At 42.1% G+C, this 25,394-nt stretch overlaps 1 protein-coding gene across 1 annotated transcript; it reads right to left on the bottom strand.

The window, feature by feature from the left end:
* Window positions 1-21,900: 21,900 nt before the first annotated feature.
* On the bottom strand, window positions 21,901-23,594 carry prr18 (proline rich 18). Its single transcript, XM_084076610.1, has one exon. The coding sequence runs from the start codon at window positions 22,965-22,967 to the stop codon at window positions 22,053-22,055; it is 915 nt and encodes a 304-aa protein (XP_083932736.1). The 5' UTR covers window positions 22,968-23,594; the 3' UTR covers window positions 21,901-22,052.
* Window positions 23,595-25,394: the final 1,800 nt, after the last annotated feature.

Here is a 25,394-nt window from a genome sequence, read left to right as displayed (position 1 = left end):
CCTATACTGTAGATACTTCGGCTATTTGAAAAAATGGGACATTCTGCATAGAATTCTTTTTACTTTTGGTACTTTGAGTATATTTTGATGCCAAAACTTCACTCAAGTGAATTTTGAACAACAGACTTTTACTTGTAACATTTTTACAATATTGTATTGATACAGAATCAATTACAGTTAAAATATTATAACACAATATTAAGGCTTCTATTGATAGTGTTGCTGCTAGTGTCTGACATAGATTTGACTCTATCACGTAGCCTACTGTAAAAAACTAAATAATAATAATTTGAAAATAATGTATGTTTGCCTTTGACATAAAATGTGTTGATCTCTGAATAAATGTAGAGTGAATATATATAATTCACAATTTTTAAATTGCACACAGCAGTCAGTTCCAAAGGACAGGCTGCATGTAGAATCATCCTGTATCATCTGTATAGTTGCTCCACATCTTGACTCCATGGTCAATTATCTAAAAGAAAACCAAAGATGACATTGATATCATTCTCTGACAAGCTGGGACCACTTCAGCCCTATACATTTTGGCCATTTGAAAATAGTCGATCTACAAGCTCACAATGCGTCGCGACGTGACACATTGTGAGCTTGTAGATCTGCTATTTTCTAAAGACTTTTATAAAATGTATACATTTGAAAACTTGTGAAATGGCACATTCTGCACAAACTGTGATGCAGTGTGGTAAATGTCTTACCTGCACAGGCCTTTGTTGACATACATCCTCCATGGACAAGGGCTCAGTTTTGCCGCCAGGCACGATATGCCGAAAGGCAGTCTCGTGGCTGTGCACGCACGCACGCACGCACCCACACACACAAATAAATACTATTTTTCTAATAAAGGCACATTTACATCAAAGTTCTCTGTGTTGAGAGAGTAAAAATGTATAAATCCCATTTTGACACAGTCTCAGATATCATTTAAACCCTTTAGGCTACTCTCTATTGAGTTGCTCAGGGTCCCCCACAGGTCTATCCTTGACCCCCTCATTTCTTCCCTCCTCCACACCAAATCTCTTTGCTGAAAATATTTGATCTACAAGTTCACAATGGGTTGCGTTGCAACACGTTGTGAGCTTGTTGTGAACTTGCAACTCGCGTTCTGAGTCTGTGAGAGTGCAGAAGAGTTATGGGGTCTTTGAAATTAAAACGTTTGAGAACCATTGGGTTGTGGTGTACCTTGGACAGGTAATTTTGTTCAGGTCTTGGGGTGAGTCAGATGGGTGATTGGTGGTGGTGGTGATCCTCCTTGACGACGTCAGAGCAGGCAGAAGAGGCCCAGCGCTTTGACTCATCATGTCATCTTTTTTGGAGTCAATGCTTAGAAACACAAGTGACATCTATGGGGAACAAACAGGACATTTTCTGGTGAATGATAAATCACAGAGAATTATGTCTCTAGAACAGTGTCTCTCAAAGTGGGTGCTGTGACGTAAGTCCAGGGGTGCCGTGGAATACTTTGATAATATTTGGAATTCATCAATATCACTTCAGTTTAACCAGCTATACCGTAAAACGGGCCTGAGTTGCACAGTACTTAGTGCATTGTTTTTCTATCTACACCTAATGTCTAGAAAAAATAGCAGATGTTAAGTATAAAGTTATCTTCAATCTGTCCTATAATGGAAACAGATATTCTCTCAAGTTTTCCTCGTGACATACCGTGGGGGAAGATTTACATATTTACGTACTGTAATGTGACATGAATGAAAGGTTCTATAAAGTAACAATGTAATGCAGGGGTGCCATGGATGGAAAACGTTATTTACAAGGGTGCCCTGAGCCAAAAATGTTTGAGAACCACTGCTCTAGAACATAGGCGATGCAGCAGTTTTCACTTACATAATATTGTAAGGTCATATTCACAAATAATACTTTGTTTGGATATACTGGGGATTTTATGGTCAGTGTGCAAATCATGCCATGTTGCCATGGTGACCTCTGAAAAACAAAATGTGGAAGACATCAGCGTCTTGTATGACAGCTATGTGTGAGCTTCCTCCATGGAGGACTCAGGTGTTGTGTTGTGGTTGTAGTGTTCGTTACTAACCAGATCTTGGATGCTTGGCTCCTCCTGCCAGTACAGTGAGAGCCTCTCTCTGTCCAGAAGTCTGGACCACCGGTTCACAGCAAGCAGAGAAAAACAAACTCTCCGGTCAGTTTGAGGAGCTCCTAGCTGCTTCTGATTCTGTCTTATGTGTCTTTTTTCATCATTAACTCATTCAATCCAGGGACGCATCTCTGTCATTTTATATTTATTTGGCTCTACAAAAATAGCAGATAAACAAGTTCATACAAGTGCTTGAGTTCTCTCTCCTGATTGGATACAATTGGTATCCTGACCTGAAAATAAATGTTCTGTTTACTAAACAGCTGAGAGAGACAGGGAGACCCAGCTGTTATTGAACACTCTAGCAACGATTATTATCCGAAAATAGAGCTATTTAACACTTGTTAAAAAAATAAGATATATACGTATACTGTATATAATTCAAATGTAATCACAAATAAGAACCTCTTGTTGCCTGGAAATGTCTGAATGTATTTTTGCATCTCACTTCATTGCCCTTGGCTTTGCCCCTACCTATTAGCTGAAATACAAACCTTTTGGAAAAAGCCATATTGGCAAAGGATCTATCACGCATTTGCCGCAGACGTCTCAGGTTGATTTCCGCTTTGGTGTTCTTCTCAGGAATCTCAGCAGGAATAACCTGGTTTGACATAAGAAGGGGGGAAAAGCATTTCCTTCTCTTGTGCTGCTGCTACACACTGACTGTGAACTCTGTCTGACACACAGAGATAAGGAATTTGCATACCTGTGGCATTTTCCTCTGTAAGCTCCTCAGAAATCTGGGTTGTAGGGTCACAAATGTAGGGAGCTTCATCTGTGGGTGACACATAGTATTTTTTTACTCTATTTGTTTACTTATTCATAAGTCATTTTATAATGGAAAATAAAATGAAAACTTTTTGTTTATTAATATTGCTACCGTCGGGCAGATACAATTTACAGTAACCATGGTGACAGAGTGAGAGGTGTTAAGGTGAGTGTGGTTTCCCACAGTCCCCAGTGTCTCAGTTGACACCCGTCTCTCCTCCTCTAACACCCCGCTCTGCCAGAACTGTCACCCTGCCATGCGACACTTCCTGTCCTGGTGCATCCTGGGACTGCAGCATTGTGCATGATTTGATGCTCATTGATCTCTATTCTACTGTATGTCAGTGGTTCCCAAACAGTGGGGGTCAGGACACATTTTTGGGCTGCAATGGGTCGTGAGTAAAAACCTATTATATTTTGGGCGTTTCCTACAATAGAAAATATATAAAGAGCAGAAGATTTCAAAAGAATTTCAGGAAAAAAAGAAGACATTTTTTTTAAGAGATGTGACTATTGTGAAAGATGTGAAATTGACACTTAGTAGCCCGCGGACCCCCATTTGTAAAGATAAGCCAGGGACCCCCATAAGAGAAGATTTGTACGGCTCTAGCAGTGATTCTCAATCATTGTAATTTAAGGACCCCCCCCCCCAGTTTGACGTGCATTAGGCTACAGACCTCTATTTAATGGCATTTCTATCTCTGGGACCCCAATTCATATTGTAAAATCAATGTTAATTTAACTCTGAGAGGGTACGAATGGGGTCCATTTGTACACTCTCAGAGTTACAGACCCATAAGGGTCCATTTGGTTCCTATAAATCATTTAGCTGGGGACCCCCTGGTATCCCCTCAAGTACCCCTGGGGGTCCCCGGACCCCACTTTGAGAACCAATGGCTTAAGTGATTCATTCATATTGGATTTATTTTTTAATACGTTTCATGGGTCTCGGGAGACACTATAATATGTATCTTTTGGGTGTCTGTTACGGCCTCCAAGTATCATCATACAACTGTTTGATTATTATAAGTTCCCAAACACATAACACCCCTGCAAATGCACCCTCCCTCCCCGTAGCGATGGAGAGAGAGAGAGCACATGGCATACCATCTCAGTATAGCACTAGTAACGGTGCATCCGACGGTGTTCTTCTCCCTCTCTGGGAGGAGTTGTCAGCATGGGGGGCTTCTGGGGTGACTAATGCCCCCCAGCTTCTGGCGGGACTCTGGCTCTGGCCAGTCTGGTCTTCCCACTGTTTGCCTTCCCCTGCTCTCCCTCCAGCTAGCCTCAGCTTCTGTTTGCCCAGGCTCATTTCAACACAGAGGTGTGAGAAAAAGGTCCTGCATGCTTGTCCCTATTTAACCAGCTCAGCATCTTTCAGTGTTATTCCACCAGAAACCAAAATAGTCTTTCTTGAGCTATAGGCTAAAGCTAGACTAGTACACTTCATCATCTGTTGTCCTGTTGCTAAATGTAGTTTTTCTGTTTCTGGAAAGTGCCACGATGGCCCCCAGTTCAGGTGTCCTTTTGCCCCATTATCCCTATGAATCTGTATGACACTACACACAGTCCTAATTTGAACCATAGACTGTATAAAAGAGATGAACAAAGCCAGACCGCTGGTTTCTATACAGACCGAAAATGAAGCCGATTGTTCAGGAATTTGAAATCCGCCATCTCTAATATAGGCCCAAAAGCACGCCGGGAACAGGAACCGGAAAACAATCCCCAAAGAATGCTATTGGTTGGGTAGCTTGTCAATCAAGAGCGGGGGCGGGGAATGAATGCTATTGGTTGTGTAGCTTGTCAATCAAATCATCCCATCCTAGAGAATAGCCTACTTTATCGTCAATTTTAAAATAAATGGGACCATCATTTAACAAAACGCTTATCATGATGATTGAAAGAGGACTTTAAACTAGCGACTGGAAGCATATAGAAAATCTAGTCTAAAGTTTGTCAAAAACCCATCCGCTTGCATTCGAATAAATTATTTCTGACACCTGCAGGAGTAAAACAGCGAAACTACAGGCCATTCATATGAACTGTCTCTTCCGTATTGGAGTCAATGTAAAAATCTCAAGCCTTGATTTGAACACATTTGAAATGTCAGTCTCCTGAAAATCTAATTTCCATCATGGTCTTTTGCACAAGAGTTCCACATCTGACAGGTCCCTCAGAGTTTGCGATACCGCCAGCTCTGAGAGAGAGAAGAGCGGTCAGATGGATGCAGAGAGACATGGCATACCATCCAAGATTAATGGACGGAACAGGGAGACCCCATCCATCAATTCAGCCCACGTTGCATGAAAGAGAGAGAGAGAGAAAGAGAGACAGAGAGACAGAGAGAGAGACAGAGAGACAGAGAGAGAGAGACAGAGAGAGAGTGGATTTTCTTGAATGTTAACATTTCAACTTATTAAGAGTTTGCTGCTCAACAAATTGACTCTAGACATTTTATACTAAACAATGAAAAAAGTTAGAAATGTATTAGACAGTCTGGACTATGCAGCCGTTTGCCTTTGTTATTTGTTTACAAATAGTTTTTTTTTTGGGGGGGGGATTATTATTTTTCCATGAAATTGTATCCAACTGTATTGTTTGAACTCCAACATCCCTATACTGGGTTACGGTAATTTTAGCAAAGAGATTTGGAGTAGAGTGAAAAAGGTACAGTTGCAACTCAGGTCCGTTTTACTATAGTCTGGACTGGAGGGTTTAATGTGTGTTGATTTGGGGAGGAGGTCAGGTGGTGATAATAACTCCTCAGGTGCGTTTGTGTGTCAGGGTCCTGGTTATGATGTGAGATGATGGATGGCTCTGTGGTTTCACACCATAGAGTTATAATATATGTTTGACTCCCACCTTGGGAAACATCCGCTCAGTCTCCTCATCATGCTCCTCCTTCTGGAGGTCTGTCAGATCTCCCCCCGTCACAGAAACTCCTTCTAAGGCCGTCTGTAAAGGAAGCCTGAGAAAACACATGCACGCACACACGCCACGCACACGCACACAAAGTCCACACAAAAGAGAGCATACAAGGACACAAATATTATAGGTGCAGTACGGTTACATTCACAAAATCATGGCAAATGTCTTCATGATACAATAAGCATGTCACTCAGTACTCTATGGGTTTAACCCATTGAGACCTGAAACCGATTCTACATGTCTCCTAAATCTCAACAGCATTCTGAAAAACGTATGTTTCTATATCAGTGGTGCTCAATCTTTTTCATGTCAAGGTCCCCCAAAATCATATGTATTTGGCCGCGGATCCCCATCAAAATATTTTCTTCCAGGGACCACCCAGAAGCAAAGATTTGAGTTAAAAATGTTCGCTTTAAAAATATATATATGCAAAGATTTGCACACATTTTCACGATTTTTCAAAAATAGCAGATCTACAAGCTCGTAGCGCGGCACTCGGTGCCGCGCTATGAGCTTGTAGATCTGCTATTTTTGAATAGCCCAAAGTGTAAAATAATGCCTTTTTAGCTCAAATCTAAAAATGACACAATTCCAGGTCTTAAGTAACAGCGTCAGTCTAGCAGAGCATGCCACACTACAGATGCTTGTATGAGCTTGTGACAAATAAAACCTGCTCTCGAATCAAACACCCTCTACTGAACTATTAGCAAACAATGGATCATTATGATTCTGGCTCCCAAACTGCGGTATGAACTCCCCATTGCAGTTAGAACTGCGGGCTCACTCCCAATCTTCCGCCGTAATCTGAAGCCTCGTCATCTCTTCAGTTCAGACTCAACCTTAGCCCGTAGCACTTGCCCTAGCCTTGACGACCCTGCAGGCTTATGCAAAGGTTCAAATGTAATTTAGATAGCATGTTATGTAGACACATGCCAGGTTAATTTGTTGACAATGTACAGATTATTATTTTGTGTTGATATTATAATGTTTAGACTGATGATTACTAGATTACTATCTCTATGCATTTGATGTATTACCTCCTGTTTACCTTGCTTACTGTAAATTGCCCTGGATTAAGAGTGTCTGCTAAATGCCTAAACTGTAAATTGTAATTCTAATGTAATGAGGAGGGAATATAATGACACTTTCAAATAAAGTTTTATTTGAAAGTGTCATCCTGATAGCTGCTGTGATGTGTGACCGGCACATCACATTTCAGGTTGTTAAAATTTTCCTAATGATGTGCTATATTCCTCAGGAGGTAGCCATGGTGCGGTGCAGCTCGCACCCGATAACAGCACAGCAGCACACACCCGGGTGACGGCACACTTTGTCTGCTCGGTGCAAACTGGCCCCGGAAAGGACTCCTGAGTAACTCACAGCACAGTGTAGCAGCTAACAGATCTACACAAATCAAACGAGGTGCAGAGAGTATGCAGGTGGCGGAAGGAGGGTGTCTGTGTGTGATACATCCACCCAGACCTCTACCACAGCCCCATCAGGCCATGGGAGTTCAAGTGCACCAGTTGCCAGAAGATCTGTCACTCAAGGATTGGCTTATATATGGACATCAACATGCCTGCCTCGAAGCGAAGCAAAAGGACCCCAAACTCTAAAAGAACCAACCATCGTGTGTGTGTGTGTGTGTGTGTGTGTGTGTGTGTGTGTGTGTGTGTGTGTGTGTGTGTGTGTGTGTGTGTGTGTGTGTGTGTGTGTGTGTGTGTGTGTGTGTGTGTGTGTGTGTGTGTGTGTGTGTGTGTGTGTGTGTGTGTGTGTGTGTTTGTGTGTGCGTGTGCGTGCGCAGTATTGGTCTGGTCATGAGATGACTGGGACAAATTGTAATTTGTATCAGCTTCGATAGGATTACATTTAATGACGTGCAAAAGTATTTTACATTAGGATGCTCGATCCTTAAAGGGTCTACACCATGAATTTTAACTTTTTCTTCATTTTTGTGTGTTTTTGGTCTCCCCCACCTCTCTTCTGTTCCAACAAATACCCGACTTCGAGCATGCAGGCTTTCATAGGCTATCTGTGGTTTTCATGTAAATTGGTCTGAAAACAGTCCGTCAGATTTGTTCCCCCACCTTACGTCACGTCTGGGAACAATTCCTCCCGTTTTTCAGTTCTAACCACAAAAAAAAAATCCAAAAAAAATAAAAAGAAAATAAAATTCATTTTTATTTTTTTATAAATTTTTTCTTATTTTTTTTTTTTACTTTTTCCACACAGAACCAGGACATGACATGCATACAAACTGGCTCAATAGCGCCCCGTGCCAAACAGGACAATGTGGTATTGCAGGTGAAAGTGCTTTATAAGCCAGAGAGAAGTTAGTTGGAATGAGTATATCTGAGGCTTGATTTAGGCTCAAACCTTTTGAAAAACGTTTGAGGGACATAAACAATATGATATCAAATATTATTATTATTATTTTTTAAATTCATGGTGTAGCTCCTTTAACCACTTTAACCCTGGTGTCCCTACTGGGAAACTTTCTAAAACTCTTTCATATTTTCATAGCAAAAGAAAACTAGTTAAAGTAATATACTGTAGGGCAAGCAGGCATATAAACACCAGCCCTTGCTCTTCCACATATTGTGGTCAGGACGTACTGTAGCAATAGATATGGTATGTTATGACCCATCTAATTTTGCAGATGAATAACGCACACCATGTGAAATTCAACATGGTGAAGACACCATGACTACACGGCCATAAAGATAGTAAATTACAGTTTGGACTGATCCAGTAAATCATAACTCTTTATCAGCTATTAGGAATTGGCATCATAACAGACAGACGGGATGGATGGATTGGTCCATAATACTAAATGCACAGAAGCAAGCTCTCTGCTGTCTCCACGTTTAGGTTTGAGCTCTAATGACTTTCATTTGGGGTATTTGTCGTGAACGTGGGGAATGCGCTCTCTGACACATGCTGAGCTGGCGGGGCTGAGGGGACTGTTGGTCTGCCATGTTTGCCTGTGGCACGGTGAGATTTCACACTAACAGAAGACTTGTCAGCATCAGCCTTCAACTAGCCTTCTTACTGTCCCTCAGGCCAATGTACAGAGCATGGTGGCAGGTCCTTACTAAAACATGCATGGTCGTACTAAACAGGTTTCAGTCCTAATTGACAACAGTGGCCGACACTGTTCTGTCATACAACCACGACATGTTAAAGTCAAAGGTCTAGCGTGGTGATGGCAGTGACAATGACAGCAGACTGTTTGAGGGAAGATCTGAAACTGAAAGAGGTGTGTCTATGTAAATAACCAAAATGTACTTTATGCTTCAGAACTATTGATTATATGAGGTATGCCTTAATTATTGCCCAAGCAAATAGTCTTACAACATATACAGGCTTCAGCTGAATACTGATTGGTACATACATAAATATATGCATAAAGTATACAGTGACTGTATGAAATAAGTACACAAAAAACAACACACATTAGGAGGTTTCTTATACTGTATGTGCTATAGATCCATTTTGATCCATAAGAGCTTCTTGTCCTCATAATTGGTCTTCATTAATTTATCTCAAGCATTTGTATCAAATAGTAGAAATAATACATTGTCCAAAACTGTTACTTTTCAGGATTCAAATTCAGAAGTATAGCATAAGTAGCAGATCTGACTACTTAATCTACTAATTAATTTACGAAAAAACACACGGTAGATCGGCAAGAAAACCTCAAAGTCCAACAGCCCAGCCATATTCTGGTCATTTTTGGTCAATTTGGGCAAACAGAGCGAAGCCCTGTTTGACTGGAAGGCCTGTAAAAGCTTTAAAATCTAAAAGAAACTCTCCAAACAACCAACCCTGGCGTGACGTGACACCACTTTCCCAATTGCTGCGCCGCTTTTGTAGAAAACATAATTAAGGCATTTTCTCCTGGGTGATGTTTGCAGAGGCCGGGGGAGCAGTTAGAGGAGGTGAGCCTCCACAACAGAGGAGGTCATATAGTGTTTGGTCAACTCACTTCTACGTGAGCAATGGCCCGCTCTCTCCCAGAACGAGGCTCCATGCTATTATAGACAAGCTGTAAGTGGAGAGATCTGTGTTTGTTCTGGAAGGGAAGCACAAACACAGACCGTATGTGGTCTCAGTCTACAGGCCGGGGGTTTGACCAGCACACTATCTACTATCAGTGCTTCTCAACCGTTTGAATTTCCCAGTTTAATACGATTGTTAATGATGAGACCCCTAATCTATAATATACATTTCTCAGGGTTAATTTAACTCTGAGAGTGTACAAACGGGAGTGTACAAAATGGACAAGGGTCCATTTGGTTACATTTGTACACTCTCAGAGTTACCAGACCCGTAAGGGTCCATTTGGTTCCTCCCTATGAATAATTTAGCTGGGGAACATAAACCATGTTGCGCTCTAGAAAACGAGAGAGTATGTAATGCAGATTTGTCATAAAACTATACTGCCCTATAAAAGACAAAGTGCAGTAACAACATTTTGGAGACATTTCGTTTGGGTTAGGGTTTGTTTGTCTCAAAGCCAAAAGTCAAATCCAGCTGTCATGATTTTGGGGGATAAACAATGACCCTCCATATCAACAGATAAATAATTAGTGCAATATCACTTATATACCGATATAGCCCATTTGGCTGGCCAGGTGAAACAGTTTAAAGCCTTTTTTTTTATCAGTTTGATTCTCTGCACTTTGGCTTTAAAGGGCAGTATAATAGAATTATTTTGGTGTAGTGTTCATAACCTGAAGCAGGGAACGCCTACGTACCCTCTGTCTTCATGAAGGATGGGATTTCTGTCTTCATGAAGGATGGGATTTCTAGGTAATCTAGGTGTCTTCTTTCGAGTCTTCATCAGATGAGTTGTAGATCCTCTGCAAACCGCTGTGAGAACAGGAGTCACAGCACAGTTAACATTACAGCTACTCTTCTTTTTTCAACAACACAGTAGATCTGTGTGACCGTTCCCTGTATTGTGTAGTTGCTATATGTATTTCACCTTCATACTGTATGTTTCACTTAGGTTATGTGGTTATGAGTTGAGTGTTTGCTTTGCCTTTCTAAGTCCTAGTTCCTAGGACTTGGGGAGCAGAGTGATGCAGGTCATCAGGCTAATTGGCATGCACCTGGGCCCAGCCGGGTGCTCACGCCCCTATAAAAAGCCTGCTCCCCAATCCTTTGGCAGATCCCTGTCTTCTGCACCTCCCTGACCTGCACGCCTTCCAACATTTGTCAGTACATACAACAATCGCACCCACACTACACCATCCACTCATCCATACACGCATTACATTACTGATTTCCACATCTCATCTGTTATTTCTAGTTTGTTTGATTTATGTTTTGATCTTTAATAAACACCAACATTACTTTTTACACTGCGTCTCCTTTTTTGTTTTTGCTATGTTCCCTGGTTCCCCTAGGCCAGGGTCATAACAATCTGCTACTTTCAAAACTTCTTGTAATGTTTTTTTTTCGATTTCTGAAACAATTTAACAACACAAATCTTGCATGAGGATCCCTGGCACAAAATATTTTCAGATGAGGATCTTTGGCATGAAAAAGGTTTGAGAACCACTGTGTCAATAGACGTGCAGATGTACCGAGTAATGGATGACATTAACTGAAAATCATTTGAAAATATCACTCAACCATTCTTCTTGATCTCTTGCAGACTTCTCTGTAGTCGTGTTGGACTAACGGTATAGTCGATGCACATGTAGAAGTCCCTTAAATCCCGCTGGGACTTTAGATGTCCATGCTGAATCAACTTGTTTTGAAGGTCTAAGAGCTCAAAGAGGACATAAAGGAGTGGAAATTTACAGCGGAAGGTTGATAGAATAATAACAAGAGGTGGGAATGCATTTATGTTTGTCTTGACATTGAACACATACCATGTAATGGCTGGTTTTAGGGAGGGACCTCAGGTACGAGTCATTGTGCTGTAACAGAGAATAGACCAACTTCCTCTGTTTCTGAGAGAGAGGGAGGGAGACAGAGACGGAGAGGTGAGGAATAGGGAATAAGACCGCCGGGAACACATCTGTGTAACCACTATCCCTTTAAACCAGGGGTCTTCAACAGGGGGTCCGGGACCCCTAGGGGGTCCTCAGAGCTACTACAGGGGGTCCACCAAATCTTTGTGTGATATGATTCTTTTTTTTTTACCTTAACCACTTGAACCCTAGCATCCCTTTTCTGAGGAGAACTTTAACCAAAAAATAGCCGATCGAGGCGAGGCGTTGTGAGCTTGTAGATCTGCTATTTTTTGCTTAGAGGTGTTTGGTGTAGAGGGAAAAAAGAGCAGACCAAGTAAACAAAAAAAGTTGAATCTGAAACACGTTGAAGACCCCTGCTTTAAACCCTATAGGCCTACAGCCGATGTGCAGGCTCACACCGTGTCACTTGTAGAGCTGCTATTTTCCCCTAATGTTCGCCGAATGTTTGCCTGACATGCCCATGAATCGGGACGCTGGGGTTGATGCGGTTAAAGTAGTAAGGGGCTCTCTTGTTTCAGGGGATGGGAAACAGAATACACAGAACAGAACGACAAGTAAACACACAGCCACAGGAAGCCATTAACTGCAGCATGGACCAATTAGGCCCCAGCAGGTGTCCTGTGCTGTGCCGGCTTTGGTCCTGCCATACCCCTCCCCAAAACATCTCTGGCAGAACCTCTCCAAACAACGGGGCAGTTTCATTTGCTCAGCAATTTGAACCAAAGGATTCCTCCTCGGCAGGTCCATAAAGTTCTTTATGGTGCCCTCTTTGTCTACCCCGGCCCACCCCCCCCCCCCCAACTCCCCCCATCCAAGTGCAAGTCATTTAGAGAGGACAATTACATCCTCCTGAAGAAAACACGACTATTTACAGGAGGGGAAGATAATACAGGATCTCTCTCATGTTCTATCACTCCGCAGGCCCTCTCTGAAGCTTATTGCTCTGTTCACACCCGGGCCAGGACAGAGACGAGACAAGTCAAAATCAAAGTCAATCACAAATCGTTTGGGTTCCAATGGCATAGGTTATTTTTTTCAAGTTAGAAACCAACAAAAGTAAGGAACAACAAAAGGGGAGCTACAAGTTACAACAACATAAAAGCTGTGTTATATAGTCTAAAGCATTGGTTCTCAAAGTGGGGTCCGGGGACCGCCAGGGGTACCTGAGGGGGTTACAGGGGGTCCCCAGCTAAATGGAGGATAGTTAGGAACCAAATGGACCCTATGTGGGTCTGTAACTCTGAGAGCGTACAAATGGAACCAAATGGACCGTTATGGAACGCTCTCAGAGTTAAATTAACATTGATTTTACAATATAAATTGGGGTCCCAAGGATAGAAATGCCATTAAATGGGGGTCCTTAGCCCTAATGCATGTAAAACTGGGGGTCCTCTTGAAATTAAAATGGTTGAGAATCACTGGTAGCTAGCAGTGAAAAATCTTCTCTTATGGGGGTCCCTGGCATATCTTTTGAAATGGGGGTCCACGGGCCAATAAGTGTCAATTTGGGGGTCCTTGACCTGAAAAAGTTTGAGAACCACTGGTCTAAAGGTTGCCAGCTATTGTTAAAAAATAAAATACATATGTGTTTGCAGTAAGTTCACAGTAAAGCCATGGGAACATTTATTGTATATGGACCACAATACAAGGGTTAGCCTTCTTCACTGCCGTAATCACCTATACACAACACTGTTACTGTCCTTACTGTTCAGAGGATGTAAGCCTCCCAGGATGACGTTTGTAATTATACTGCTGTAATGATGTTAATGAAATGCATGTCACCTTGGAGGTGTGGCAGTCACAACAGTGGGACTTTGATGGCTGTGTTTTCCAGCCCAGATGTAGCCTGTGTGTGTGTGTGTGTGTGTGTGTGTGTGTGTGTGTGTGTGTGTGTGCGTGCGTGCGTGCGTGCGTGCGTGCGTGCGTGCGTGCGTGCGTGCGTGCGTGCGTGCGTGCGTGTGCGTGTGCGTGTGCGTGTGCGTGCGTGTGTGGCTGTGTGTGTGCGTGCAGATGATCTGGTGCTGCTGTCTCCAAGAACCAAAGAAGGGTTAAACTTACAAGTGACAACGGCACCATGATAAATAGACATATTCTCCCAGACAGTGAATCAAAACCAAGAGAAAAATTATGATATGAAAGATGAAAGATCCAGCCACCAGCACCACACCTATACATTCTTTCTAGATACGATTGCCCTAATCTAGGAAAAAAAACTACACCTACATCAGCCTAAATACCAGTCCACTGGTAACTTTTAAACCAAGTGGTGAATGAGAGACAAGGCAAGAAGGGCTTTTTTGCCATAAAAATTTACTGGACATCAAAAAGCTGGACATCTACATACAAATCTGGCTAAAATATTGGACTCCGTTATAATTTAGAAGCCATTTCCCTTTATGGTTGTGAGGTCTGGGGTCCACGTGCCAACCAATAATTTGCTAAATGGGAAAACACCAAAGTGAGACTGCAGAGCAGAGTTCCATTCTCTGCACACAAGATGAGGTGAAAACTGAGCTGCACTTTTAACTACCTGCCAACTCAACTGTACATTTACGCAAGTAGGCTACTTCCTCATTTCACTTTATTTTTTTGGGTAGGCCTACTTTGTACTGTTACTCAAGTCCAAGTCCAATTTTGAATATAGGACTTTTACTTTCACGATTTTTGAATAGCCAAATAAATCTAAAATGACAGAGATGCGTTCCTGGTCTAAATGGGTTAACCTAGGGTGAGCATATTTTCAAAAACAACACATTTTCATTTGGTAGGCCTACTTTAAGTATAATTTAATGCCAACACTGTTGAATATAGGAATTTTACTTGTAAAATAGTATTTCTATCGTGGCATTACTACTTTTACTTACGTAAAAGAATTCAGAGCTTTTCTTCCACCCATATTTCCCACAGATTACAAACACCCAAAAATAATTTGTAAACCACACTAATATCAACTAAAGCAATGCATGTGCAAACACAGGAGCAATATGTGTGAACTGTTGTGACAGGAAAGGGACATAGAATAGAATGGAATACAACCACTAGACTAGTTAATCATATCTGTGAGCTTGTAGATCGGCTATTTTCACAATTTTTATCTGTGGAACCGAAAATGTAATGCCTCAACTTCTACATTCCAAGTGCTGGTCAGGATGGGGGGTCCCCAGTTCAAATATGATCATTTTGGGGGGTCACGGCCTGAAAAGGTTGCTAGTGTTGGGACTTGGGAGTGAACTATGACACACAAAGGTTAAAAAGCTTAGTATAAAAAACAAGCACTGTATGGGCTGGTAGACTTCACTACCTGAGATTTAGATGTTTGTCAGATGAACATAACATTCAGTTGAAATTGTCTCTATTCAACTCAGTGTTATTTTCTAATATTCTTCCCTAAATAAATAAATAATAGGGGGGGGTAGTGAAATGGATGTTAGTACCTTGGTTTCATTCTTTGACTTCATTGTGTTGGCCTCGTGTTTGTGTAAGAACTGTAGTCTTTGTGAATGAACCTTCTCCGTCATCAAAGCAGAGTAGCGACGACAGAGAGAGTCCCTGAGACGATGCATGTTCCTAAAGGCCTCTAGATGGCGCTGGAGGACAAGAAACAAAATCAGGGGGGGTGACAGCATCAGGGACAAAAGAGAGAGACACAGGGGGCTGATTGCTTCAACAAAGCATTGATTATGGAACGGCCCACTGTCTGTTCTGTCTGCATTTTGCAGATAGAACATCTGCAGTGTTGATTCAATTATGAGATTTCATTCTGAAAGTGTAAGAAAAACGTACCCGGCCACTAGCATTAATAAAGCTCTAAGCAACTTTGAAAAATAAATGTGGGAGGTTGGCCCATTACATGGTTTAATAGTCAACTCAACACTTTGATCTTTTAAAATATATTTTCCCGGCATAATTGAAGAATAAAAAAAAGAAAGAAAGAAAAAAAGGTTTTGTCCCAAATCTCAAGAATGGGTGATAATATAATTAGGCCTACTATACCTGATCCAACAGTGCCTGATGTCTGGCCTGAGCCTCCTGGTCTGAGTTCATCTCCTGGAGCTCCTGGCTCTGTGTCTTCTTCTTTTTATCCTCATCCTCTATCTAACAGTACACAAACATCAACGTATGACCATGCTGTAGTGCCATTACGTGGCCCTGTCCCTAAATGCAAAGTCTAACAACATCAAAGTGTTGCTCATTTTGTCTGCCAAGATCTAAGGATAATCCAGTGAATCATTGTGTTCTTGCAATGTTCTTCCAATGACATGCAGCAGAGATATGACCTGACCACTTGTCTTCATCATTTTCAACTACAGTATCATGATCTACCCTGGCTGAACCTGTCATTGGATTACAGTGTATCTACCACAAGACCCAGAGTAAGATGAGGGTACAAGTACAAGTTTACAACCTTTAGCCAGCTTTTCTGATATGGGTCAGAACACATGCCAAACAGGTCGGGCGTAAAGGAGTAGTTCACCCAAAACATGACTCCAGTAGGAGACTCAATGGAGACTCATTGAGTCTCCTATTGGCTTAGGAATGTGACAAAAACTAAAAAGAAATCTCCATAGATTCAAGGCTTCATGGGGTGTGTAATTGATGGAAAATAAGTCATTTTTTGGGTGAACTACTCCTTTAGTAGTACGCCTCCTTGGCTGAGTTCGCTCTGCCTCTGGGAAATGGCCCGTTGCTTAACAAGGCCGCCACTGAATGGCCACATTACTGAAGTTTATGGGCCGAGACTGTTGAGGAAGTGGCCGCTTTGTCTGTTCTCACAAAGCCTGTTGGGAGACTGGATTTATCCGTTCCGTTGCCACGGCGATAGGCCTGCGGCCGTGGCAGGCTGGCAGGGAGGCAGGCTCTGTGTGCATTTAATCCATTTGTAACTCTGAGAGTGTACAAATGGAACCAAATGGACCCTTACGGGTCCATTTGGTTCCATTTGTACACTCTCAGGGTTAAATGAACACTCTAGGATTTGACTGTGTGGGTGTGATAGTGACGGTGAGGGAGGAGTGACGGGAAACGGCAGCATCCATCTGCACCGTCATCCACTATAAATCACCATGTGGATAATACGCTGCCATCCGCTAATGCCCACTGAGCCTTATTTAGACTGTGATAAGGCCGCTGGTTTCTCAACGTGGGGTCTGGGGACCACCTAAGGATCCTTGAGGGGATTCCAGTGGGGTCCCCATGTGCTAAACAATTGATAGTTAATCCACCATTATTACATCACGGTACAAGAAAATGTTATAGAGTAAAGCACAAGTTTCACTGTTATATCTATACCTACAGGTCATGGCACCGGAAATCTGGACCAAATTAGAGAATATATCGGAGCAAATCATGTCTAACAATAAAGATGTTCTTAGATTGGTGTTCCGGACATAAAAAAAATAAAAATATATATATATATCAAATGGATGCCCGTGGGGCTAAAGTATATCAACACGAGAGTCCTTGAAATGAAAAAAAGGTTGAGATGATGGCAGAATCTCACAGCCATCCCTTTTTGCCTAAAAACTGTGTGTATTTTGTTCTGCACAATAATAATAATATAGTCCACACTCCTTTGTGGCATTTGTCACTGTATATTTTTTTATAGTGAAATGAGGTATCTGCATTCAACCCATCCTAAATAACAGGAGCAGTGGGCGCTACGGGGGCAAACGCCTCGGGGAGCAATTATGTCTTGCTCAGGACACATCGACACATTGCTGGCTTGGCCCGCGTGGCATCGAACCTGGGACAACCGGGGCCTCCAGCTCCCCTAACCACTCAGCTATGGAGTAGTCTGGCATGGCCAGACTAATATCACTGCAAGATTTTTTTTGCTGTGGCAGATTCGTCTGGATTCCAGGCTAGTGCAGCTGTCATATACTTTTGTTCATGTGATGTCTGTTTTTCTGACTCCTTTGTTTTATCACTACCCTTGCTGTATCTACCAGCACTTCTCTTACTCTGTATCTGTACCTTAACTGCTGTGCTGCCTCTAACAATAATGGTCTTTGTATCTATTTCCTTTAAAGCGGGTGAAAAACAGGTGGAATAGACAGGTGCTGAGAAGGAGAGAAATGATTAGACTCCATCTATTAGACGATGAAGAAAGGAGTTCTGGTCTGTGAAAAGGAAGCTTATGTGTGAGAAAAGATGAAAAGTAAAAGAGAGAAGTGAGGCGTGCTGTGTGGTTAACAACTTTGAATAAAAAAAGAACAGAAGGGCAACCTGGAGAAAGTGTTTCTGGCTGTAACCAAGACCACACTCTTAAAGGCTGCCAACCCAAAGGTCCTGCTTTTCCTTTTTAATTCTACTTTTCCTTTAATGGACTCAAACGCCAGTGTTTGATTCTATTACTCAACTTGGAGCTGATTCTAGCTTATTATATCAATGCTTTACTCCCTGCACCGACAGAGCTGTGAACAGGCCTTACACAGCAAAGCCCTGAGGACTCATTTGAGTCTGAATTAAGTGTCAAAATGAACTCTTATGGGTCAAAACACCACTAATAACAGAACATAAATGGATGGGGCTTATAAACAAAACATAATTGACAGGGAGACAATTACACAACTTGTGCTCGCTGAGCCAGTAGATAACGGGTGCCATGGAGAGCCACATGTAACTGGGTACAAACAGTACTGGCCGTAATGTCGTTCCACATGGTGTCACAATATACGCTCTTTGTGACACTGGATGTGAACATCCATTCAGGCTTGAACTGCTGTTGCTGCACTGTGAAATCAACAGTGTTATTTTCAATCTGAGAGTGCAAAATTGGAACCAAATTGATTCCATTTCTACGTTCTCAGATTGAAATAAACACTGGGGATTCACTGTGTGCTTGTACACCCATATTACTGTATGTAGATGAGACTGTGACATTTAACGCATGCATGGCAATTACATACCCATACCAGGACATATTAATTACCTCACTTTTGATGCCATTTCCATTTGAGAGTCAATTTTGACTCTCTGTCATATTTTTACAATGCATGCAATGAGAACATGATATTTGTGATATTGCTAATAAGATATACCTTGGTTGACTGGTATGTTTCCAAGATGGAGGGCAGAGTGCTTGAGTGGTAAATGTCTTTACACTTAGACCTCATGATGATTCCACTGTCAATACAACCTCTAGGAAAACAGAACCAGATAGATTGTGCAAACATCATTAGATATGGACAGGTTGGTGGCGAGTATTGATATTTTTTTAAAACGGCATTATGATCATGCCTATTCAAGCTAATACATACAGTATTTAAGATGAAGAAAAACATTAGGCTACTCACTTGCTGATAGCAAATTACATATGAAATCACATTCTAAAACAATGTCCCTGTATCAAGCGAAAAAACAAATGGGCAATAAACCAAAAAAAATAGCTTCTTACCAGCAGTCAATGAGTGAAAAGATACTGGTTCTTTTACTGTAAACGTCTGTCTGTCTCACTCGCCCGTCTAATGTGTGATTGAAGTTTAGAGTGGCATGAGCTCTCAGTAAAACTTGGTTACCAAGTTACAGAAAACAATGTAGGCCTACATTGTATACACACACACACACACACACACACGCACACGCACGCCCACACGGACGGACACACACACACACACACACACACACACACACACACACACACACACACACACACACACACACACACACACACACACACAGTGAACAGTCCTCAATGAAAGATGGTTGATTGATTGCGCATACTTTGCAATGGTTTAAGTGGTTCTCAAACTATTTCATTTCAAGGACCCCCCCCCCCCCCAATAACTTTCAGAGTTACAGACCTGTAAGGTAGTGGTTCTCAAACCTTTTCATGTCAAGGGACCCCCAGATTGACACTTATTAGCCTGCTGACCCCCATTTGAAAAGATATGCCTAATTGAATTGAATTGAATGCCAGGGACACCCATAAGAGAAGGTTTTTACAGCTCTATAGTAGTGATTCTCAACTATTTAAATTTCAAGGACACCCTATTTGACAGGCTATGGACCCCCATTTAATGGCATTTCTATCTCTGGGACCCCAATTTATATTGTCAATTATAAAATCAATGTTAATTTCACTCTGAGAGTGTACAAATGGAACCAAATGGACCAGTTTGTACACTCTCAGAGTTACAGACACATAAGGGTCTATTTGGTTCCTAATCTATCATTTAGCTGGGGACCCGGACCACACTTTGAGAACCAATGCTGTAAGGGTCCATTTGAAACCCCCGCCTAGGAACCCTGAGGGTCCCTGGACCCCACTTAGAGAACCGCTGATCTACACAGTAAACCTGTCCTCTTAATAGTCCATTAATTGATTAATCGGGTGGTTTAGCCTTAGTCAATGACTTAATTAGTTGTGGGTTTTTTTTTTTTACGCTTTTAGATGCACGTCTAGTAAACTCTATACAGTTTATAGGCCCAATAACCCTTTCATTCTGCCAGTCTATAACTTTAAATAGCCACTAGATTTACTTAGTCGAGGACCACTCTAAACCAGTGAACCAGTGGTTCTCAAACTTTTTTTATGTCAAGAACCCCCAAATTAATATGATATTTGGCCGGGGAACCCCGTCTGAAAATATTTTGGGCCAGGGACCCCATACAAGGTTTTGTGTTGTTAAAATGTTTCATAAATATTCCCCCCCCCCCCCCCCAAAAAAAAAGCAGATCTACAAGCTCACGTGTTGCACCGTGACACATGGTGATGGAAGAAAGATGCAGGAGCGCAAAGCACCAAGGAGCTGGCCGGATGTATGGAGTACCGGGATGACTGGAACAGACGATGGAGGACTCGTCTGAGGACGACCTAGACCTAGAGAGTGAGCTTGTAGATCAGCTGATTAAACTTTTGATGCTTACATTCACTCATTTTGCTGGGGACCCCCTCAAGGACCCCTGGGGGTCCGCAGACAACACTGCTCTATCCAGCTGGGATATAACCAAATAAATTACCTCTATAATGCAAATCACACAAAAATTGCACAAATGACTAAAATAATTTCAGAAGGCTCATTGACACTTGCATAGATTAAAACATTTTACTTCCAAGTGACATAAAAATGTCAGCTGTCAAAAAAACATTTTGACAGTACAAATATTTCGCAAATATTAAATAGGCCTAGTTGGACAAAAGAGATTATTCTCTACAAAAGATATAAAATTACATAATATATAGTGTCTCTTCTTGTGAGAGGAAAAATAAACAGTCCCAAATAATTTTGCTCCAAAAGAAAGGCGCGTGCACCCCGTTGCCGTTGACAGCTATTGTTCTCAGACACAAAGGAACGTTTCCAGCGCTCCACGGGCACGCGCACAGCATTCCTTCACTGAATCGACTGGTTGAAAAAAACAAAACAAAAAAAATAACATGTGCAAAAAAGTACAGAACATTAAGGTACTTATTATTTTTCAAACGTCACCAAATACACCGAATAACACTCGCAGAGCAACATTCCCGTGCGCAAGGAAACTAGTGGCATTAAGAGTTTGGCTATTTATCTACCTATGCGCGTCCGTTCATCGGTCGTCCATGGTAGCTCTGGTCCATGTGTTATAGAAGGAGTTCACCTTAACGCTATGGGACTTTGGAGCCGTTGGCCGCACACCCCCGGTAGAGCAGGCTGCGCAGCCTCTCGTCTGTAGTAGAAATACAAAAAATACACTTTCGCTACTCACCAAAACAAAGATGGGTTTAAGATGTTGAAAGTCTACTTTCCCTGGTGGGAACACTCGGAGCCCCACACCTCACGTCTAAAATACACCTTTTGGCCAGAAAAGAAAATATTTCACCGGAAAGAAAATGTGTTTAGTCACTCCACTGCGCCCCCTACAGATTTAGTCAATAAAACAAACCATTAACCAAATCTGTAGGGGGCGCATATTTCCCCCATTCGGTGAAATATTGTATTTTCTGGCCAAAATGTGTATTTTAGACATAAGGTGGGGGGCTCAGAGTGTTCCCGCTAAGGAAAGTAGGCTTTCAACATCTTAAAACCGTCTTAGTAGCAAAAGTGTATTTTTACTTCAGACCAGTAACGAAAGTAACATAGCGTTAAAGAGAACTCCTTCACCTTCACGCATGGACCAGACCAAGGTCCTTGGCATACAATCCTGACTGAGTGTTCATTTATAAAGGTTCCTATCATCTTAAAGAGTCAAATGAACACTCAGGACGTGTGTAGACTATCATTAAACGAAATGTCAACGTGAGGTATTGCTGATGATCAGCATCCTTTAAGGTGCGGTAGTGCAGAAAGTTTCTCGGCCTTGCCGTGGAACGCCGCGGCGCTCTCCACGCCCCGGAGCCACTCTTTGCATTTCCTCACCACCGTCTCGTCCACCGCGTCGCCGTCGTCCTCCTCGTACTCCACGTCGTCGTACTTGTACTGGTCGTTCAGCAGCGAGATCTTCACGATGGCGGTGATGTCTGGCTGCTCGGAGGAGGACGGCTTGGCGTTGGCCGGCACCGGGATGCCGCTCCCGGCGCTCCGGGACGCGTGGTCACGGTGCGCTCCGTGCGTCTTCTTGGACGAGGAGGACGGGAACACCCGCCGGTGTCTGCTGAAGTCCCCGCCCGCCTTCTGCTGCTGCTTGCTCGCGGTCATCTGCTTCTCCAGGTTGCGCTTCTGGATGACCAGGATGGCTTCTGGCGTGAGGCTAAGGGTGAACTGGAGGTTGTCCTCCCCCCGGGACGAGGACTGCCTGCTGCTCCGGCGCGACGCCGAGGACTCCTCCATGGAGCTGGAGAGGGTCAGGGCGTCACATGAAGACTCCTGAGGTTGTTTGGGGACGGTCAGCCAGGCCGAGGGGTCTTTGTTATTATGATGATGACCGGTACGACGAGCCTCCTGACCGGCCAAGGGCCCCTGAGTAGTGCTGGTGGTGGTAGTAATAGTGGTGGTTAATGCAGGAGGCTTCGTTTTGTGTGGCTGGGCTTTTCGTCCCAGATTCTTTAGGTTGGCTGCAGCTGTCCAAGACGCGCACAGCTTCTCAGAGAAGAAGGGCTTCTCTTTCTCTTCTCTCGGTTTGCTTTTAAGGAGTTGATCGGGCTGCTGTTGTGGAGGAGCTTTCTTCCTCCTGAACAGCTCCCTACCCGGGGAGGAAATCCGCTGGTGGAGGTTGATCGGTGGGAAAGGCATATTCTCGAGTTTTGTGAATAATAATAATAATAATCAGGGTATGAAAAAGAAGCAGCAGTAATAGTCCTCAAAGTGCATAGGTGAAAAGAAGCCCATGTAAAGAGACGAGGACGTTATTATCCATGATGGTGATCGGTATGGTAGTGCACCTGTTGTCCTCTTCAGTCACATTCTACTCAACTAGTGCTACAGTACTGACCGCTGCCAGAGCAAAGCCTGCGTTTTATCCCATTGGCTGGGGAGGCGTGGCCAAGAGGAAGCAAGCTGCTAAACAAAGCCGAGAAAATAAATGAAAGCACATGGATGGATGGGATGATGACATCATTTCATTATTTTCACACTATGGAGGAGTTGATATATTATATATAAAGTTTTCTCTTTGAAGAAACAATCCGATTTAATAGCTATAAAATTCTCCTATAGAAGCCAAGCAAAAAGCCCAGTGCTGCTAGTGTTAGTCTAGGAATAATTGCATTCAGTTGCCAATAGCATCACCTATGTTTTCATAGGCTCATAAAAGGTACGGGTTGGCAGTCTTATAAAGTAAACATGGGATAAATGTAATTATTCCAAATAATTGAAGAAATTACACAAATCACCGCAATAGGGTAGGGTTCATATCTCATACTGTAGGTCTCTCAGATGCACTTTTTTTTGCCATGTTTCAAAGCCAAGAAGGGAAAGATAAATTGATATAACGTTTAAAAATAGATATTATCAATATTGGTGTTATCTGCCAATTCACTCAGACAGCTCCTCCATGAGTTACATTGTTTCAGTTTGTGCGTGGTTCTCTCAAAGTGGGGTCCAAGGCCAGGGAATCACTGTTAGTGTATGATAGAGAAATCAATAAATAATACCCCCTTGCATCATTTTCACACTGCAAATCCTTTATTCGTTATTGCCTGAGGAGGTTTATGATTGGTCGGTGGATAAATATAGTTTGACGAGTTTGTCAATCAACCGACAAGCCTTAAACATTCACATCACTTATTCAGATTAAAGATTTAACAAGTTACATCACAAAACACCTTACAATCAACAAGTCAAAAAAATATATTACAATGTTATGCACAAATTCTTTGTTGTTCTACTAAAGGGACAACAGTATTATACTGAAATAAATTCCAGTAGTACATTTAAGTAACTTAAAACTAAATTTGAGTCACTGACAGCAATTACATTAGTTTAACCTTCCTCTAGATATTAACATAATTTTAACACAATAATGCACTAGTATTCATTAAAGGAACTCTTGAAAAATAGGGAGTGCTTGTATGGAACTTCCTCTGGCAATACATCTACAAAGTAATTCTTAAACCCATTACGACCTGGAACGCATCTGTGTCACTATAGATTTCTTTGGCCTTTCAAAAATAGCAGATATACAAGCTCATAGCGCGGCACCGAGCCGCGCTATGAGCTTGTAGATCTGCTAATTTTGGAAAAATCTTGAAAACATTTTTTTTTTTTTTTTTCAAAAAACAGTTTAGGATTTAGAAAACATTTTTAAGAATCGCCTCAGGTCTTAATGGGTAAAAGGAGTAGTTCACCCCAAAAAAAGACTTATTTTCTATCAATTACACACCCCATGAAGCCTTGAATTCGTGGAGATTTTTGGACAGTTTTTGTCACATTCCTAAGCCAATAATTTGATGACCAAGAGAATCCTACTGAGTCTCCTATTGGCCGATGACGAGGTCATTTGTTTATTGGCTTAGGAATGCGACAAAAAATAAATAAATCTCCATGAATTCACGGCTTCGTGGGGTGTGTAATTGATATTTTTGCGGGGGGTGATATTATATATATATATATATATAGCTTTTTAGGAATTTCTGCTTTTGTTCAGCCAATGGAGAGCGAGCAAACCAAGAGCAGAAGATAGATATAATGTAACTCATGGAATCCTACCCACGACATGGTGGCACGCTGCCTGGTTCATATTTATTTGTGGTTCACTGAATCATGGTCGTGTTGGAGTGAGTGAATGCATTGGCATGGCAGCACTCTCTGCTCTCATTGAATCAACAGTGGATTACAGCAGTGGTTCTCAACCTGTGGATCGGGACAGATGGTTTTTGGGGGGGTCCCCAGATGACAGTGAAGAGACAATGACCTGAGGCGTTTCTTTAAAAAAATCTAAATCCTAACAGTTTTTTGAAAAAAATATAAAACATATTTTTTCACGATTTTTCAAAAATAGCAGATCTACAAGCTCGTAGCGCGGCACTCGGTGCCGCGCTATGAGCTTGTAGATCTGCTATTTTTGAATAGCCAAAGAAATCTAAAGTGACAACTGCGTTCCAGGTCTTAATGGGTTAAGGACTTTTAAGACCTTTTTAATACACCCCAAAAAAGACCATTACTGCATCACAAGTAATGAACAAACTATACTATAAAAACTGGTCAGACATTGGCCAAAAT

The sequence above is a fragment of the Gymnoscopelus microlampas genome, assembly GCF_963454915.1.
Source record: "Gymnoscopelus microlampas genome assembly, chromosome: 13".
Lineage (NCBI taxonomy): Eukaryota > Metazoa > Chordata > Actinopteri > Myctophiformes > Myctophidae > Gymnoscopelus > Gymnoscopelus microlampas.
Note: the sequence above shows the minus strand (reverse complement) of the source record. Positions and strands in the feature narration are given on the sequence as shown.

Excerpts from the sequence above, each read along its gene's own strand:
- prr18 (XM_084076610.1), bottom strand. The coding sequence starts at position 22,967 with ATGCCTTTCCCACCGATCAACCTCCACCAGCGGATTTCCTCCCCGGGT.